The sequence below is a fragment of the Dysidea avara genome, chromosome 13 (assembly GCF_963678975.1).
Source record: "Dysidea avara chromosome 13, odDysAvar1.4, whole genome shotgun sequence".
NCBI lineage: Eukaryota > Metazoa > Porifera > Demospongiae > Dictyoceratida > Dysideidae > Dysidea > Dysidea avara.
The window spans coordinates 4,417,285-4,436,960 of NC_089284.1; the positions used below are offsets into that span (position 1 = coordinate 4,417,285).

General features: G+C 39.3%; 3 protein-coding genes across 4 annotated transcripts; 2 read left to right on the forward strand and 1 right to left on the reverse strand.

Annotated features, from left to right (window-relative positions):
* Positions 1 to 150: 150 nt before the first annotated feature.
* LOC136242006 (large ribosomal subunit protein eL6-like) lies at positions 151 to 2,862 on the reverse strand. The gene is made up of 6 exons (XM_066033320.1): positions 2,785 to 2,862; positions 2,467 to 2,682; positions 2,278 to 2,409; positions 2,180 to 2,228; positions 399 to 577; positions 151 to 348 (listed from the first exon to the last, which is right to left on the reverse strand). Exons 1-6 carry the CDS (start codon positions 2,857 to 2,859, stop codon positions 196 to 198), a joined length of 804 nt encoding a protein of 267 aa, XP_065889392.1. The 5' UTR covers positions 2,860 to 2,862; the 3' UTR covers positions 151 to 195.
* Positions 2,834 to 12,000, forward strand: LOC136242005 (ATP-dependent RNA helicase DDX55-like). Of its 2 annotated transcripts, XM_066033319.1 has the most exons (18): positions 2,834 to 2,947; positions 2,996 to 3,046; positions 3,099 to 3,154; positions 8,145 to 8,330; positions 8,382 to 8,469; positions 9,331 to 9,386; positions 9,436 to 9,478; positions 9,535 to 9,627; positions 9,684 to 9,716; positions 9,765 to 9,821; positions 10,020 to 10,087; positions 10,132 to 10,221; positions 10,292 to 10,668; positions 10,858 to 10,978; positions 11,027 to 11,114; positions 11,238 to 11,288; positions 11,340 to 11,411; positions 11,875 to 12,000. In XM_066033319.1, exons 1-18 carry the CDS (start codon positions 2,858 to 2,860, stop codon positions 11,923 to 11,925), a joined length of 1,671 nt encoding a protein of 556 aa, XP_065889391.1. In that variant the 5' UTR covers positions 2,834 to 2,857; the 3' UTR covers positions 11,926 to 12,000. The 2 variants fall into 2 exon arrangements, with proteins under 2 accessions (XP_065889391.1, XP_065889390.1); XM_066033318.1 differs by having other exon boundaries at positions 9,684 to 9,821.
* A 3,843-nt stretch (positions 12,001 to 15,843) lies between these two features.
* On the forward strand, positions 15,844 to 19,285 carry LOC136243412 (uncharacterized). Its single transcript, XM_066034921.1, has 8 exons — positions 15,844 to 16,149; positions 16,235 to 16,555; positions 16,615 to 16,620; positions 16,683 to 17,203; positions 17,283 to 18,080; positions 18,143 to 18,280; positions 18,516 to 19,038; positions 19,092 to 19,285. Exons 1-4 carry the CDS (start codon positions 16,119 to 16,121, stop codon positions 17,018 to 17,020), a joined length of 696 nt encoding a protein of 231 aa, XP_065890993.1. The 5' UTR covers positions 15,844 to 16,118; the 3' UTR covers positions 17,021 to 17,203; positions 17,283 to 18,080; positions 18,143 to 18,280; positions 18,516 to 19,038; positions 19,092 to 19,285.
* Positions 19,286 to 19,676: the final 391 nt, after the last annotated feature.

Here is a 19,676-nt window from a genome sequence, read left to right on the forward strand (position 1 = left end):
GTGGTACTGTATGGTGGCCCCAAACAACCAGCGTACTCTGAACACTGCTTGCTCTGACAGACCACCAACTCAAGTATGGTAAAATGGTTAGTGTAGTGCCCCCCTCCACCCTGTTGCACGCAAGATCAATCCCTGCCATACCTGGTGCTATTACAAATAACCAAATGCTAAATTATAATGAAATTTTCATTGTGCTCAAAACACCATTTTGTGTGGGTACTGTCCCTTTTGTAATGTAAATCGTCCCCTCAAGTACCCCTTTAACTCGGGTATCTTGGCAACAGCCCCCAATACTGACTGATCAATGTCCTTTTGGTCTTGTTTTCTCTCATCACTCGCACTGTAACCCTGACAACAACAACATCACATTACAAGTTTAGTTTAGTAGTTACTCTTACTTGTTCACTTTCTTTGAACACACTCTCTCCCTCAGCTTTCTTGGCTTCCGTCCTCTTGAAGTATGCATCATCAAATTTCTCCGGCACCACAAATCCAGCTAGGTCAACTTTGGTCTGTGTTGCTATGACATATGTCTGACTGACACGTCTTAATGGGACACCGTTCAACAGGTAAGGACCTGAGAAAATATTACAGGTGACTTGTTTTACTTAATGTGGAGAGAAGAGTATCTAACGCTGTATAGTCCTGTAACAGATGATTGTGCAGAAGTTAAATGGCTTCTTTTCCATGTTCTAGTATTTGTTCGTTCCATCACTGCACAGTGAAGAATGTTGAATATTACCCTACTGAACCAGCAAATCACTGAAGACTGAGAGAGCAAATATAACACTGCTCCTTCAATTACAAAATACTACAAGGTAGGTTTCACTTGTTAACATGGTGACACATGGCCGGGATGCAGTTGAAATTTCCAAACGGGATCCCATTGTCTGTAATTTGTTTTTCAGATGTGCTCACAAGAGTAATCCTTGAAGGGTTATCAACCATGCTCTTTAGTACAACACCGCTGCTCTTGCTGGCCAAGTTGAACGCATGCTGACATCTTTATGGTTAAATATGAATACACTAGCCAGTTTACACTATATACACGGAAAAGAAACCATTTAACTCCTGCGCAATCATCTGTTAACACGACTATATGGCATTAGATAATCTAGTCTCCTCTCCATATTAACTCTTGGTTTTACATTTAGGACTAAGACTACACATGGTCTAGAGTAAGCACTTCACATGTGAGAAACAGGTTCTCTAATCAGTTGCAAGTCAAGCCTTATTACATCCTCAGTGCTTCAGCACTTTCTTAAATTTTTGTACAAAATGTTCAGTGTGGTTATGCTTGTGTGCACCATAAGTTAGAAAATACTCTTAATCTATGCTACAATCATAGATAGTATATACTACGTACCCGGGATTGCGTACCGCCAGTTTTCAAAGGAATGATCATCGTTGTACTTGTTAACACTTTTCCTTTGTTCTAATTGTAGTGTACCGCGCAAGTGTTGCACTAGGCAGCATAGTACTGGATCTCAACAATATCATATCTGCTACTCTCTACTGTTCCAACGGCTAGAGAACAGATCCTGATAGGCTAAGTGTCAAAGCCAAAAAATCGGCACAAGCTGAGTCGTAAAATAGTGGTATCCGCTTCGTGTTGTTGGAAGGTGTTTGGGGATCTTAGCTCTTGTTAAATGGCTAAATATGTCACTTACTATGATGCTGTTGGTTGAGTGGACAGACGAAACGTTTAAGATAGGAATGACGATTGTAGCTTTGTTTTTTGAGTCGTTATTCGATGAAATATGGTGGCGAGTTTGAGGCTTGTAAAATCACTTGCACAATGCTAATGCTGTATTTCAAGGTTTTCCTGGTAATTCAGTCTATTGAGAAGTGTTCGAGTGTATCCTTCACTGTTTACATAATGGTGAAGAGGTTAAATCTTTCGTATTAGTAAAATCGCCAGGAGGTGGCCAGTTTTACAGGAAACATTTACGATTTCTAACAGAAGACCGTATATTGAAGTACAACACCGATTGGCAGTGTTGATAAGTGTTAATGAAGTCGGTACGCAATCCCGGGTACGTAGTATATAATATCTATGCTACAATCAAAAGTAATGTTATAAAGCAGCCTGAGGCGTACACCAACCACACTACAGATAGTGTACAAACTGCAAGTGTAGAGATGTCACTGTACAAAATTTTTTCCACACAGAACTAACCAGTTACAAGTAGCAGACCAGTCTCCAGTTGTTTGAGAAACACGACCCGCTGCAATGAGTTCACTCTGTCAATGAGGAATACATTGATAACTACCCACCTTGCCCATGTGTCTACCAGCTACCAAGATCAGTACAGTACCAGGGGTGATGGAAGAGCGTAGTTTAGGTGCTCTTGACCGCTTGGTCATCTTTAAGCGACGAGGGTCGTCTTCAGTTGGGTAATAACGCGGCTAAACCACACATATCGCGGTTATTGGCCATACCAGACATCGTCGAAGTTTACTTACCGACTTGTGCACCTGTACTACTCTTGTTTTACCATTTTTGTCGCCTCCGACTTCTTTCACTTTAATGTGCTGTACTTTCTTAGTTGGAGGAGGCACTTTGACTAGTTTCTTCTTGTATATCGCCTTCTTCTTATACATAGCTGTCCTCCCATATCGAGAAACGCCTCGAGCTAACAAATAATTCCTTGGTTGGTGTGGGTTCCCCATCGTCCTCACCTAAGCATCGAAACACAAGAAATATCAGTCCACTGCACACCTCTACTAGTTCTAGCACACAATGGGTAGGATTAGCCTGGATTTAGAAGGATGATGCCTCACCTGTGATGGACCTCGTGAGCAAGAGGAATTGAATTGTGTGGTACCCGAATCAAATTGCACCACGTGGGTAGGCATGGATTGGAGTCATGTTGTGCCATCGCTACGAGTGGATGTCATTTCAGCACTCAAAGTACAAGGGTACGATAAAATGACACCCGTACAGGTTAGGCGAGATAGCTTTATCTGGCTGTAAAATATGGCGTCGTTGTAGGCAGCTACCATTCCTCAAATGCTACAGAAGAAGGATGTAGCAGTTGAAGCGGTATAGTAAAATGTTGTGTGCGTGCACCATAGTGTAGTCACGGTGTTAATAGGTGACTGGCTCGGGGAAGACGTTAGCATTTGTTATTCCAATGTTGGAAATGTTAATGTGAGTGTGTGATGGGGTTGTTTGCAGTATGGGTGCACATGTGTGTTGTGACTTGTTTGTGAGCAAATGTGAAGTACCATAGTTACGCGTGGTTAAAAAATGCGAATGGCACCCTGCTCTGTATACTGGTGGATAAGTTCCACAATACCAACTAGGCCTGAGCGATTATGGCATTCATAACATTATGATTATTTAAAAGAAAACATCACGGTTATTTGATTTATTCGATAGTAATTTTTATGACAACTGGAATACAGCAAAAGCTTGACAATGTAGTATGTAATTAAAGTACATTAGGTATAAAAGTGTTATAAGTATGGTAAGGTACAGTTCAAGGCAAATTTTCATACAAAAAATGAGCATACTGACGTTTTCAGGGAGCAAACATGCTCTCTTTTTGTTCACAATACCTCCAGCAATACTAAATGCTCTTTCACTAGGTGTAGATGTGGCTGGCACAGATAAATACTTTCTTGCCATTCTAGCTAGGGCAGGAAACTTCTACTCATTCTGCTTCCACCACAGAAGTGGGTAGCTAACCTCATATATGCCTCTTCATCCACATATCTTCTTATCTATGCTTTTGCTGTTTCAGTAGAATCACGATTAGAAGGTTCAAGTACAAGAGACGTTTTTCCCCTCGTAATTTCTTAGCTGGATTGCTTCCTTCTGGGCTCTCATCTTCTTTCTCCTTCACAAAAGTGTTTGTTATCTGGTACTTCTTGTTCTGGGTGCTTTACCAATGGAGTTTTCTCTTCATTGCCTAGATAAGATGGCAATTTAAACTTTGGGTCAAGAAATGAAACATTAAGAAACATTGATGCAGCTTCAGTGTACCGATCATGAAGGTTGTCAATCATAGCAGTTTTCATTGCCTTCACCCACCTTGAATCTTGATCAGAGCACACTAAATGATCATCTAACAGTATGTTCAACAGTAGGCTAACTGTGGATATAGTCACCCACTTTTCACCTCCAACTGCTTCACTACTGGCTTCATAATTTCAATGAATTGCTCAAGGGTAACAAATTCACCATCAAAAGGCATTAGATCTCCCTTCCGAACAGCACACAAAGCAACACTTAATGGCTCTCGTAATAGTATTATTCTTTCAGCCATATAGTATGCTGAGTTCCAGCTAGTTGGAACGTCTCGTACTCAACACAACTACTCATAATGTAAGTCGATTTGTTTTTGATGTAGCGTATACATAGATTTTGTGGAGTGATGAAAATGACTTACTAGTCGTTGACATCTTGCTAAAGCATTGGAGACTGCAGGTAACTTTAGTGCAGCCTCTACTGCTAACTGAAGGCTATGTGAAAAACATGGAATTCTTACCCATTCCATCAAGTCCATTGCAAGAACCATATTAGATCCATCATCAGTAGTTGCTGCAGATACCTGCTCTAGGTGACAGATTCCATTCATCAAGTACATTCTGAATTTCTTCAGTAATATTCAATCCAGTGTGAGATTGTACGAACTAACAAATGGCTTTGAAGATCAAAAGAACGATTGATATAATGAACAGTAACTGTTCCATAAGATCAGTTTTGACAGGACGTCCAAAAATCTGCATTGACAGAGTAATTGTCAGCATTCACCAGATTGTCCAGCACACGCTCTCTCTCCTTTTCATACATCTTGCACATGTGATTGCTGGCCAGTGTCTTCCTATCTGGAGGCTCATATCTTGATTCCATTACATGCAACAGTTTACGAAAACCGGGTTCATTCACTGTTTGGAAAGGGTGCATACCTTTCGCAATAAAATAGCACACTAAATCAGTGATGGTTTTCCAACACGAAGAAGTATGGGCAAGAGGTAATTGACTCTTGAACAACAAAGGAACTCTTAACTGGTGGCTAGAGCTACTTACAAATTGTGAAGATGTCTCAGTCTCATCTATCTCTCCAGTCATCTCTGTGTCAGCGACTCTGGTAACATTAGTAGCACTAGCACACCTTGGTGAACTCTCATCAGGTTTACCTTCTCTGAAGTGACCAGGATGGGACTCTTTAAGGTGTTGCCACATATTAGTGGTGTTTCCAACGTACGAAAAATCTCGAGGGAAAAGTTTGCAATTCACTTGCTTCTGTTTCTTCTTGTCTGGCTCTAGAAACTTCCTATTTTTAGCTGGGAAGCCAAAATAATCCCATACTCTGCTCATAGCTCTTTCAAGCCTCAACAATTCAAGTGATTTGCCATGGTGCATCCTCAAACATGACCATGTTGTCTGTCACCATTTTTATTAATCAGGTGACGAAAATTCATGAAATTTGCACGTGTGATAGATAGTGAGGGAATTTAATTTAAAAGGTGGTGCTTTTAGAATTGATTGTGTTGCAAACATCGCGACTATTCTGATAATTGATTAATCGCTCAGGCCTAATACCAACCATATACTGCTGGTTCCAGTGGAAAAGTTTTGCAATGCACCTGCACTTGAAAAATACTCATTTGATGACATAGTTTGAATAAGTGCCTTGTGTATTAGCTACTAGTCGTGTGCGCTAATCATGAATGCTGAGTATCTCGTGGAAAGTTGTGTCAGGGCACTATCAAAACATTTTGGGGTCCCTTTTTTGAAGAGGTATTACCTTTCCTTCAAGAGGATGGAAATCCACTTGATAGATTGCTGTTGCTGTCTATAAATCAAGTTGCATTGTTGAGCAGGATTTCTACCTTGTGTTACATGTTTTTGAGGAGGTGGTGCCATTACAGGCACTGGAAGATACTTGATTTGCCACAAGGAGGCATGGAGATACAAAAGCTCTGTTAGAAATACCTCAAAGCCATCTTGTACCTACCACTAAGTCAAGTAGTAGTTATAAGTCTATGCAAACAACTCATACCACTAGTGAACTGTCGTGACTATAGTGTAGATGTGTTTAAAGTGTTGTAGATGACTAAAGTAATTTTATTGCTTTTGTGATTGCAAATAATTGACTGTAGATAAGAAGAATGATTTGTGTAAAAATAAGCCTCAAAGCCAGGGCTTTGCAGTATTAGAAACCAATGATTAATAAATCATGTTAAATATTTCATTGCACAAGAGAAATGGTGCAGCTAAAATTGTAGTATTAGAAGGTGTAAGGAAAGGGGGTGATGATAAGCTTCAGGCAAACAGATGCTTGTGCATGTTTTCTTGTTTGTAGAAAACATCAGAAGGGTCTCCTCCATACACAACAGAAGTGACAAAACTAATTGCAAATATGCCATGGTCTTATGCCAGCTACACTTGCACTTTCTTCATACACTTTTGACAGTCATCCCCACCAAATGTATTCTAGCGAGTAGCCACGTTGTTTGGCCATATCAACATTTGGAAACACGGAGTCATACACTGAATTGCTGTTACAGCCGATGTTGGAGACAACAATCCAATGATGCCTATTTAAGCAGTGAATTATTTGGACAGAATCGTTATGAAGATATAGCATATTTCTTGCAAAATGGTTGAGCGTAATCCACCAATGAAAGGTAACTGTTCTTTTATCAGTTTCTGAGCAAACTGTATATATATGCTTATCAGAAAACTCACCCCCCAATATGAAAAGAATTATTTTATCATTCAAATTAAGCAGCCATTGATCGTATCGGACCCACCTTTTCATAGATTCTACATTCATCCAGTGATTAGATGTGCAAGTCCCTCAGAACTTGACTTTAGAAGACAGGCTTTTGTTTTCCCTTTGTAAATAAGCTGTGGTGGCCAGATAGTGTGCCAGCAAAAACTGGCATTTATCTCCCAAACTAGATAGGGGAACACTCTTGGATCCCTGCCTTGCCATAGTCCAGTCACTGACTTGAACATACTTTAGACCAATCTGGTCAAAGTTTATTATCAGTTCAGGCAGAATTTTTTCCAAAGCCACCACCAAACAAAAAAAAAAAAACTTTAGCATTGAAGTCTACATAGTTTTTTGCCTTTGTTGTAACCTTTTATATCCCATCTGCTGCAATGGATAACGTGCCCAGTCTTTTGTCAACACAACCGGTCCACCGACAGAGGCTAGCATTCCAGGATGTCGTATGCACATAACTGCTGTACCAGCAGTTCTCACAACAAACATATTCACAGTTGCGCCAAGCCACCCCATGCTCCTGCACTTCCTTGTCGTACTTCTCCCCAATTAGTAATGGTCACTCATTCTTTGCTGCTGGTAACACTTTCACCTCTATATCTTGGCACCCTGTTACTTTCTCTTTCCCATTTCATCCAGGTATTTAATTTCCCAGCTTCTTGTAGTGCTCTCCTTTAGTGTATCTGGCTCACAGCTGAAGTATTGAGTGGGAGCCACATTGGCGTGGTCCAACGCGTACTTGGCTATTTCAGCTTTTTTTTTTGTATAGTCAACCGACCAGAGATATGGATTACACTTCATCGGTGGTAACACCTGGCTTTTTCTGCTGGCATATGGAAACCGTTTTCTCCTTTCACCTCATGCTTGAAGTACTTGAGCAATGCCATTATCAGCACACAGTACAAGGCTTGCACAAAGGTACACAACTTCGCATGAGTCAAAAAAAAAAGTTTGTATAGAAATCAAACATTTAACTGGGGTAAAAGTTCATTCCTTGGCTCAACTGTTGCCAAGATTTACAAGTGCATGTCCCACTTAAGTTTCATCAACGCCTTTTGTAACCTTGGAGCAGAGTTAGTGGGGCTGACTGTATACTGTGAAGATATTATGAATTAATCCACACCACAAATTCAAGGGCTAGAATAAAGTTTATACCATGCATCACTTGAAATCCTCATCATGTTCCTGCATTTCTAGTTGCGTGATAGTAGTTTAGTAGTAGTAAGGTATGCATTACTTTTGTTTTCATTTATAATCTTTTGCCTACAGATATCTTTGTGTAACTTGCCTATAACTTGCTTCCTTGTCAGAAAATGGAGTTCTATGTGTACTGATGTTTCATTCATATATTAGTTCTACATTCCACTGTTTTTGATTGGTACTGTTTGTTTACTGTAGACCACTTGCTCCTGGATCACATGATACACTTGCTGTCATAGTGACACCCACCCGCGAACTAGCCACACAGATAGGTCATGTGATCCAGTCTCTAGTGGACCACCTAGTAGCCTGTAGGCTTGTGTTACAACTGTTTATTGGTGGGTGTGGTCCTGATGATGACATCATCAGATTTAAACAAGAGGGGTGTGTTATCATATGATCTATTGTTCTGCTGACATCATTATGTTATACCAGGTGTAATGTAGTCATAGCAACACCAGGTCGATTGGTTGATCTGCTAGAACGTCAAGACTTTGGATTATCACATAGTGTGAAGTCACTGGTGAGTATCATGTACCGTATTACGGGAATGATTTGCGGAAGAAAACATTTGCGAATGATCTATTTCCTCATTCGCAAGAAAACGTTCGTGATTTATTGCATTAAGCAATTAATAATTGGACGCGCTCACAACAAATGAATCTTTTTTCCATGGATAGCTAGGGAACGCTCGACTATATGGCTGACTCTGACATGTTGCGTACTACGCATACTATAGTAGCCATGCATGATCGCTGTTTGCTAGAGATGTAGGCATTCACGATAATGAGTGTGGACGATAGCACCCTATAGCCTTGGGGGGCCGTGTGGCATGAGGCTAAGATACACTATTCCGGAAGAGTGAATCGCTGGGCTGCAATTATATTTGCCCCATTTAGTGGCACTGATTTTTCCACTGTCACTGAAGTTTGCATCTCTGTTTCAATCACATGCCACGGTCCTGCACCTCACTGGCTATACCGTCACGCATATATAGAAGTTTAGCGAGTAGCTACCCGCTTATGCACTCATTACATGAATGCTGAATGCTACATCAACTTATCCATGAAAAAAGTAGGAAAAGAGATTTTAAAAAAATTTTTTTTTTGCAAGAAAACATTCACGAATGTACCTAAAATCGTGAAAATCGCGAATGTTTTCTTCTGCGAATCATTCCCTGTTATACGGTATGTATCTGTGTGTGTACATGTGTGTGTGTGTGTGTGGAACTTTTGATTGGATTTTCAATAAACCAGTAGAGGTCCTGCCTAACTAGATATATAACTAAGTGAGAAAGCCAGTGTTCTCAAATTGTGTACATAAGAGTGACATAATTTGATGCAGCATGATGTGGCATCATTCCCACAACTCCTCTACTTCATAGGAGATACTAATATTGGATGAAGCTGATCGATTGTTAGAACTTGGCTTTTCTGAAAGGTACTGTGTCCTACCTAGCTACACCCACTAATGATCATGTGATCTGCAGACTCAACACCATTCTGCGCTACATGCCTAAGCAACGTCGAACGGTATTTTTGTTGTTATTAGGTTAAATGTGATATGATTGACTTTGGTTATTTGTTAGGGTCTATTTTCAGCTACTCAGACAAGAGAACTGCAGCAGCTAATTAGGGCAGGGCTCAGAAATCCTGTGGCTGTCACTGTTCACCAGAAACAGGTGCCTATGTTGATTGCTGCTATGGTATCTACTGCTAGCCTTTGTTGTTTCCTTAGCGATTACCAGACAGCCTTTCCTGCTACTACAAGGTGAGCCACACCCATTTATTCCTACCTACTCTGCATGCATGGCTTCAGGTGGTTGAACCAAAGGATAAGTTGGATTGCCTGATAGGATTTCTACAGCAAAACAAGGTATGGCACATAGTAGACAGTGGAACCTCTGGTTAGTACCATAATAACTAGTTGCATAAAATCTAATGTATGAACCTAGTAGTACTTAGTATGAACCTAATGTAATTAAAAGACATTGTCTTCATCAATTTTAAGAGATTTCACCATATTGATGCGTGTTTGTATTCATGACATTTGAGATGGTCTGTTTATTTCCAGCTACTGAAGAATATGGTATTCTTATCAACATGTGCTGGTGTGGACTACTTCACTGAGTTGCTAAAGAGGTAGTTGTGTTGCTATGGTGATGCACTGTGTGTACTCAGTGCAGTCTTACTAAAGGACTGAACATTTTGGCCATTCATGGGAAGATGAAATCACGACGTGTTAAAATTTTTAAAGAATTTTCTCTACTAGAGAGGTAATGTAACTTGTGCTGCTGCTGCTGCAGCCTGCAGCAACACTGGATTAACTTCTCTCATAATCTACAGTGGAGTGTTAATATGTACAGACTTAATGGCCAGAGGTGTTGACATTCCCATGGTCAACTGGATAATACATTTTGATGCACCAAATGATGCTAGAAGTTTCATCCATCGATCAGGTCGCACTGCTAGGATGGGCAGAGAGGGAAAATCTCTGCTGTTACTGTTACCGATGGAAACTGCGTATGTAGACTTTCTGAGGCTGAACCAGGCCGCCACTGTTACAGAATATGGTGATGCCATAGAGTTGGTACCATCCAGTGGGAAGGTACAGAAGATGGCCAAAAGGTGTCGAGAGATTTATGAGAAAGGATTGAAAGCTTTTGTGTCTGCAATTCAGGCATACAGCAAACATGAGTGTAAACTGATTTTCAAATTGAAAGGTGCTCCACAAAGTGGTTTTGTCTCCAGCCACTCTTACACTCTGTTATGAAACTATCTACAATAACAGGGTTCTTGTTGTCTAGTAAGGGCTTTTATCACAAGCAGTCTTGTAAATAGATCGTGTATGGGTGGCTGGAGACATGGCCACTCTGTGTGATCTGTGTTTGATGAAGTAATTACACTCACAGATCTTGATATTAATGGACTGGCCATATCCTATGGATTACTACATCTCCCACGAATGCCAGAATTACGAGGACGTGAGATTGTCACATTGTCTGATGTCAACCCTGATATGATACCATACAAGTGAATATTATGCTTTTGTTAATATGATGACTCAGCAACACCTAATAGGGACAAAGTACGAGAAAGGCATCGTAAACAGAAACTGTCACAACTACAAGAAAAGAAAGAAGAACTTCCAGCTGCAAAACGTAGGAAGGTATGGCTAGATAGTATAGTAGCAATAGTTTGGGTTATTAAATGTGAATATAGTCTTTTCATGTGGACTATTACACTTCTTGGTTATATATCATTAATAACACGTAATGTTGGTACTGTGTAGGTAACAATGAAAAAGAAGAAACTAAAAACAACCATGACATCTAAGCGACGGGTGAGTTACCCCCAAAAGCTATTCTGTTTCAGTGGTGTGTAAAATGTATAGTGTTTTACTGATACAGAATTGGAGGAATTAGCTCAAGAAGCTCGACAGCTAAAGAAATGGAGAGCAGGCAAAGTATGTACCTTAGACCCCACCCTCCAGTGGTACTTATTTTCTTCTGAGGCAACTTCAACTATAAATAATTAGAACAAAATGAGTGCAATAATAAAAAAAAAGTACAAGTGAGGTAGCATAGTCTCGACAAAATGGCAACTTTGCAGTTAAATGTATTGGAAGAATACAAGGCTTGTGCTCAGAATTTCTAGCAGTATTTTAGCTTCATTTTCCACCTATGAAAATTTTTAAAAGGTGGGTTGGTTGGGCCCGTGAAACAACAAGTTGACATGTCCTGATTTTTATACATTCACAGGATACAGAGTAGCAGATTGGTTTGCTTTACACTTTGATAATTTTAAAGCACTTTGATATTCCTGATTTTTTTCTCAGCTGGGCTGTCTATATAATCTCAATCATGTTTAACCACATTGAGGGTGGGATGTGCACTAGAATTGCATCAACTATATGATAATGTTGTTAGATTTCCAAGCAACAACTAGAAGATTCAGAGGAGCAACAATTAACTATGTAATTGTACAAGTCGATATAATTTCTGTATGTGTCTATTCATTTGTATCATGTTTCATCAATGCTTTGGACCAGTAAATGGTCACAAGTTATGGTTAAAAGGAGCGACATTTTCCTGCTAAGCTTACACCTTTGATTCATGTTTTCACTTTTAGTGATCTGCACACTTACTATGCCCAACACATGCTTATTTAAAAGTGCATGTGGCCCCGTATATACATAATACACTTAATTCAGTACCACATACATGCATACAGTTGGTTATACTACTGACTATAAGTAAATGCTTGTCAATCCACTCCATTTAAAATGCAAATTCATTTACATATGCATTAAGGGGTGCAGCCCCAATAAAGATAATGACTGCTGCAGTATTTGCATGATGTGAGCCTCACCATATGAAAATAGCTGTGCTCAATTGGTGCAATATACAGCCGCATTCATTATGATTGACATCTCGCATTTCAGCTGTGTAACCAACATGCTCACCCTACTTTGCAAAATTATATTATGACCAAATTTGATAAAACAAGGCTTCCATATGCATCCACTTTTATGATTTTGAACCATAACTCAATGTAGGAGTATGCCATTAGTTTCAAATTTTTTGACCTGGTAGTTTACAATGCTATGGAAGAATTATGTGAAATTTTTAGGTCAATAGCTTACTATCAAGTTAGTGAGAAAAATTGGATGTGTGGAAGCCTTAATTGTTTTATCAAATTCAGTCACATATAGTCTCATTTAGGGATGTGGCGATTATGCCGGCATAATTTTGGGCATAATAGGTATGTGTGGGAATCAGGAATTATGCTAGCATTTTGAGGTGATTATAAAGCTTTAACGGTAGGAAAATCTGCAGATTACACAATTCCGTTAAAAAAATCGAGATACTTTAATAGAGCAGTCAGAAATTCTAATAGAACAGTCACTGAATATTATTTACTCTAATAAAGCAGTCACATTGAAACGAAATACTCTAATACAGCAACCAGCTAAAGAATGCAAGACTATTGGAAGTTTAAACATCGATGAAAATGGTCTGATACAGCAAGAAACTGGCATCACTGATTAGCCAATATGATTGTGGCATAATTTTAGGAATAATGGGCAATTCTCAAAAGCATAATAGGTGATTTTTTTTAGCACTGCTCAAAAGCATAATGCTCAATTTTTGGAGCATAATAGCCTCATTCCTAGTCTCATTGATATAATTACTAACTCCTGTTGATTTAATTCCTGTCACTTTCTAACACCATGCAGAGGCCATAAGATTTCATCATATCTATGCAAGGACATTAATTCAGTACAGTAAACTCATTTTCTCCTAAATCAATAAGATTGTGGAATTTACTTCCACCAGACCTATATAATCAAACAACAATCACTGCAAATTTTTAAGTACCAACTGAAACTATTACATTTCCCACCAATCAGTACCCCATACATGTCTGAGTATAATCATTGCGGTCACTTCCTGTAAAACACTGCTCAAGATTTGATATGATGTATATAGCTACTTTTTCAGAACAATTAATATTACTGTGGCATGTGCATGTGCTAAGCACTCCTTCATAATTATTATAGAGAAAACACTTTATGACACTACCAGCACTTTCACACTTTGACTATACTAGGTGTTGACAGATCTTATCTTTACATCATGTCATGATTGTGAAGAGCTTATCCAGTTCTGTTACGTCATTTTTTCTAGCCAGCTGCAGTCAGTGAAGCCACAGCATGTAATTTTCTATGGATATAGAGGCACCAGGAGCTGATAAGCGTAGGGCTAGGATTATATAAAGTGAAATTCACAGCTGTAATAATTATCACTTATGGTTTCCCCCCCCCCCAAAAAATCTTATAGGCTAGTGCATGGTAAATGCCTTGTTCAGGCTCTCTCTTCTGAGTTCACCCTCCAGTGTATGCCATTACACTTGTTGCATGAGCCAATTAGCAATGTGCGTACTATCTACATCATGCACAGTACTTGGAGCTCTTCCTACTTCCTTGAACTATTGGTGACCCCCTCATGTCAAACAACTGTATATATACTTTCCAACTCAGTGGAAATACCTTGCAGGTTCCTTATTGTAGCACTGTTTCAGTCAGTAATGTCAAATACAACTCCATTACTGAGTATACTAGTAAAGTACTAAGTTAGGGTCCGCAACGCGAAAAATCGATATCCTCCAATCAACTACCTAACTATTGTCATGTGTTAGGCTAAGTGTAACTTGAATAGCACCAGCGTGGCAACTAAGTTTGTCACTTTCTTCTGGTAGAAAACGACACAAATGTCTTAAAATCACGTGATTTTTCGTTGCAGCAGTTCGTAAAGTTCTTCGTATACCACAATATTCACTCTCAACATTGTTCAAGTAGTCTATCATCAACTCAAAGTATTGGTGGTTTGATTTTATTGGTCAGTTTCCGGTGGCAGCACGATCTGTGCAGCTTTTTGGCGACAGACAAAATGTTTCTTGCTCTGGAGCACAGGACAAGCAGAGCAGCAACTGCACTGTGGGTCAGCAATGACCAGTACTAGGTAAAGTACCTGCATGTGGAGTATGGTTATAATTGAAGCTTGCTGGCCATCTGGCTGAGCCATCTATATGCTGAAATTCGGCCAAAATGACGCAGTTTTTGCAAACAAATACCAGAATGGTTGATACATCAGTGAGACAGTCTCCAACAGCAAGGATACGAAGCTTATAAACACCTAACAATACGGCTATCTCGCCCAGTAAACGTATAGAGCAATCCAATGCATGAAATAGGCACTCACGTGATAGATATTCAAATCTCGAAAAGTACAACCATAATCTATTCCATGACATTAAAATCACTTGGAATCAAGTGACAATCAGCATTAGGTTCAACATCTCGATTAGCCCAGCAGTCTGAGACTCCCTCACAACATAAAACACACCGTGCCTGCACTGGCCCAGACCACGCCTGAGTGAACAATTAACACAAATATTTACAGAAGGAGCACACTGCATGGTTCCTATTCAGAAATGAAAGCGATTTCATGGGTATTTCCGCGATTTGAATTTCGATCACGTGAGTGCCTATTTCATGCATTGGATTGCTCTGTGCGTTTACTGGGCGAGATAGCCGTATTGTTAGGTGTTTATAAGCTTCGTATCCTTGCTGTTGGAGACTGTCTCACTGATGTATCAACCATTCTGGTATTTGTTTGCAAAAATTGCGTCATTTTGGCCGAATTTCCTCGCGAATTTCAACATATAGATGGCTCAGCGGCTCAGCCAGATGGCCAGCAAGCTTCAATTATAACCATACTCCACATGCAGGTACTTTACCTAGTACTGGTCATTGCTGACCCACGGCGCAGTTGCTGCTCTGCTTGTCCTGTGCTCCAGAGCAAGAAACATTTTGTCTGTCGCCAAAAAGCTGCACAGATCATGCTGCCACCAGAAATTGACCAATAAAATCAAACCACCAATACTTCGAGTTGATGATAGACTACTTGAACAATGTTGAGAGTGAATATCGTGGCATACGAGGAACCCTACGAACTGCTGCAACGAAAAATCACGTGATTTTAAGACATTTGTATCGTTTTCTATCAGAAGAAAGTGACAAACTTGGCTGCCACGATGGTGTTATTCAAGTTACACTTAGCCTAACACATGACAATAGTTAAGTAGTTGATTGGAGGATATCGATTTTTCGCATTGCGGACCCTAACTAAGTCTGGCCGGCTTCCACAAGTTGTAGTCTGATGTCCGTGCGTCCCGCCCTGATCCATAAAAGTCAGTGACGGCGAAGGCACTCGTTTTCATGAACGATACCACAATTACCCTGATAGAACATACATCTACTCTAATAGAACGCACACTAACCGACGTCCCGTTTGTGTATGGATTGTTATATTACGCATGCGCATTAAGTCCACTTTATCGGATCATCTCATATGGCCAGAACAGAACCGTAATCAGCAATGAACGAACAGAAGAGAGTGTTGACTGACAACTACACGTTCATTATTGAAAATCTGGAAGCTGATGACGTGATTGATGAGCTAATTCAGGAAAAGATAATGGGCCGTAGTGTACAGTTGGTGGGGATGAGTAGAGTTGACAAGAATCGAATTATAGTTGATCAACTAAGTACTGCTGGACCCGGCACACTGAAGATGTTTTGTGAGATTTTGAGGGGAACAAGAGGCAAATGTTTATTGCAGAAAAGTTGGATGCTGAACGTAAGCTAAATCATACAGGGCAGTTATTAACTCCACACCAGCCGAGCTCATCACAAATTAATACACTGTATTTATTGCTCTGCAGGTATCCATTTAAGTACTAGCAAGTGTAAACTGCCTACTGTAAAATCCACTGTAATGGATCCTACTGTAATAAGCAGGTTGCAGGCCAGATATCTCAGATACTTGTCAACTGACTGGCCACACTGCTATGTTCAACTGGCTTTGGTGAAAGGAGAAAAGATGACGAGTCCGGATGACAAGATAATAGAGATAACAAGACTAACATTACATGGGAAAGTTGATGAAATATTGTTGAGAAAGGAGCAGCTTAGTGAGCTAAGCGACATCTTTCATTACCAAAACAAGCCCTGCCCTCGACTGATAATCATAACAGGCGGCCCAGGTATAGCAAAAATTAAATTAAAATTGTTATGTAGTGCATGGATGCTGGTAATTGTGTAGGGATAGGCAAGACAACCCTTGCCAATGAGATCTGTGTGAAGTGGGCAAAGGATGCATTTTAGCTGCAGATTTTGATGTTGTGATTCTAATACCTTTAAAGTTTGTCCAGCAGAAGTCAATCGAAGAAGAAATGATTGAGCACATTGGAAAGGAGGCATATGAGCACATGAAGAAATCAGCAGGTAGCAGGTGTCTGGTAATATTGGAGGGATTGGATGAGATGCCAGCTGAATGTCGATGGAATGATACATTCTTAGTACGTATAATGAAGTGTACGTTGCTGGAAAAGGGCACAATTCTCATTACATCAAGACCACATGCTTGTGAGACACTGGATGTAGATAGGATTATAGAAGTAGTAGGATTTGGTAAGGAAGAGATCCGAGGGTTTGTGGAAGTCTTTTAGCAAAGACATGAAATGTGCTGAGGAATGTTTACAACGACTAAAGGAGTATCCTCACTTAGAAAGCTTATCATGTGTACCCATGAATTTAGTGATGATAGTCAATATATTCGAGTGTGGTGGAATGATGCCACCATCCACCCTTACTGAATTACTCCAAATGTTCGTCGTGATGATATTGCAGAGGCAAGTTAGGAAGAAATTTGAGGGGAAGCAAGTGTGTTTAACTGTAGCAACTAGTGAAGATTGCATATAATGTTTGCAGGTATTCCCAAAGAGGCAGTGAGGACTCTATTGTTATTAAGCAAGTTAGCTTATCGTGGCTTTCTTGACTGGTACTTTAATATAGAAAATTATTCTGGCTTTGAAAATGAGAGAGATGGATATTTGATGTTTGGTATGTGGAAGGAGCCAAAAATTATTTTTACTGTAGAAGATCTGATTGAGTGCGGTATAGAGGCGACAGAAGGATGGGATGGATACAGCCTTTTAAAAGTTACACATACTCACCATTTACCCACAGATATCTTAACGTACAGTTTTTCCCATTTGACCATACAAGAGTTTTTGTGTGCAGTTTACATTTCAACACTATCACATGGAGAGCAACAGATTTTAGTACGTATATGAACACTAATCTTTAGAGACTATCCTAATGTTATGGCATTTTTGTGTGGATTAACAGGATTAGCGTCCAATGAAATGTTTCAGTTTGTGCTCTCAAAGTTAACAGGGTCATTTGGTCACGATGTCATGGCAGCAGTTAAGTGTTTGTACGAGGGTAAACTGACTTGCCTGTCTCAATCAACTCTACCCATTGAATTGAACATGAATGGAAATATTTTACTACACTGTGATTGTTTGTGTATCTCCCGTGTGTTGTCATGTTGTCCAATTGCAATGCTGGACATGTATGGGTGTCATATAGGAGACACAGGAGCTGAATTGTTAGTACAGGATTGTCCATACAAGAGCATTAGTCAATTACTGGAAGTGTTACATCTCAGTTACAATAATCTTACAATTAAAGGGGTAATGCATATAGTGAAGATTTTGAAGACTAGTAAGTCATGATTGCTGTCACTATTACCTACATGTTGCCACATTTTTGTATTATAAATTTAGGTGGTGCCTCATTATGAGTGCTAAATGTTAGTGGTAATCCTATTGGTGATGATGGAGTATCATTATTATCAAAGGAACTCCAGTACTATGACATTCTGACTGAGCTATGGGTAGTAAAATGTGGAATATCAACAAAAGGTGCTACAAGTCTTTGTGTGTTTATATACTACAATTTTGTATTATTTTGATATGTACCGTGTTTGTATACAGTTAGGTGAATTTGGATGTCAAACAATTTAATAAATGAAATTTCTTCCTTGTAAAGTTGAAGTAGTTGTTTCGTTTTGCGTTTTGTGCACATATGCAGTATTGTTGGTGTATGCATGCAAGACATGTATCATGCTGTCAGCTAAAATATGCTCACTATACGTAGGTGCTCTCTGTATTAGTGAAGTATTGTGGGATTCTCTACAAGTCCTTAACTTGTCATTAAATGGTATCGGTGATGATGGTATCATTGGCATCACAGAAGCACTTAGTAACAGTCACATTTGCTGTTTATATGTGATAACGTGTGGCATTACTCTCACTGGAGCAAGAGCACTTGGAGAAGGAATACAAATCAACAACAGTGTTAGAACACTAGATGTACGGGATAATTCTATCACCGTGGAGGGAACTCAACTAATACTGCAGTCAGCTGTGGACAATGGAGTCTGTCAAGAAGTAGTTATTGATAGTGACTACAAAAGTGATGATGAAGTGGTAAAGACAATGGTGATATTGGAACAGAGGAAGAAGCAAGAGGTAATGGTATTGCAAAGAGTTTGGTGGTTGTGTTGTGAATGTTTTACTGTGAAAAGAGTTACAACAAAATAACACCACAAAGAGGGAACATGTAAAAGAAAATGAACAAGATGTTAGTAGTAAAGATGAAGTAGCTATAAAGGCCATAGGTATATAGTTAGGAGGTTGTATTATAAATGAATGCAGCTGTATATACCAACAGATCAAACTGTCGTCCAGGCAGGGAGTGGAGTATCAAGGTATTACTGCTGTCATGGTTGTTACCATTACATAATTAGGATTGCTCATCATAAGAAATGTAACATCATGTAGATCAAGTGATCATACACTCCTTATCAATTATTGTATTAGTATATTTACAAGTTAGCTAAAAGGTATTATGGTTTATAACTTAATACATTATACAATTAAATGAGTACATGATAGAGTTAAAAGGATATACAGAAGCTCCCTTTCAAAGAAGTCATGTAACTCAATAAGCAAGGTGATTAATTGTTAGCCAAGCAAATAAAAAATGACCTGTAATCCCCAGTCAGTATACTAGATATTTCACAAGTGGGGGAATTTTTTTATGGTTACATTGTAGTTATGGAATAGACTTATATATAATTTCAGGGAAATTTGTGACTAAATACAAAACTTATACAACTGCAAATCGTAACCATATAAGTGTTTCCTGTGATATAGTTATGCATCTGCCTAATGTTTATTTCATTATTGATTCTACATGGGTACATTATATTTTCCATGGATTAAGTCAGCATTCTAAAAAAATAACTAGAAATCA

Bases quoted from the DNA above. Each gene is read 5' to 3' on its own strand.
- LOC136242005 (XM_066033318.1), top strand. From the start codon at position 2,858: ATGGATTGGAGTCATGTTGTGCCATCGCTACGAGTGGATGTCATTTCA. The intron at 3,047-3,098 runs GTATAGTAAAAT...CGGTGTTAATAG, and splicing joins AGGATGTAGCAGTTGAAGCG to GTGACTGGCTCGGGGAAGAC. The intron at 8,331-8,381 runs GTGTGTTATCAT...ATGTTATACCAG, and splicing joins ATCAGATTTAAACAAGAGGG to GTGTAATGTAGTCATAGCAA.
- LOC136242006 (XM_066033320.1), bottom strand. From the start codon at position 2,859: ATGCCTACCCACGTGGTGCAATTTGATTCGGGTACCACACAATTCAAT. The intron at 2,229-2,277 runs GTGGGTAGTTAT...AACTCATTGCAG, and splicing joins CTGGTAGACACATGGGCAAG to CGGGTCGTGTTTCTCAAACA. The intron at 349-398 runs GTAAGAGTAACT...TGTTGTTGTCAG, and splicing joins TGTTCAAAGAAAGTGAACAA to GGTTACAGTGCGAGTGATGA.
- LOC136243412 (XM_066034921.1), top strand. From the start codon at position 16,119: ATGTTTATTGCAGAAAAGTTGGATGCTGAAC. The intron at 16,150-16,234 runs GTAAGCTAAATC...ATTGCTCTGCAG, and splicing joins AGAAAAGTTGGATGCTGAAC to GTATCCATTTAAGTACTAGC.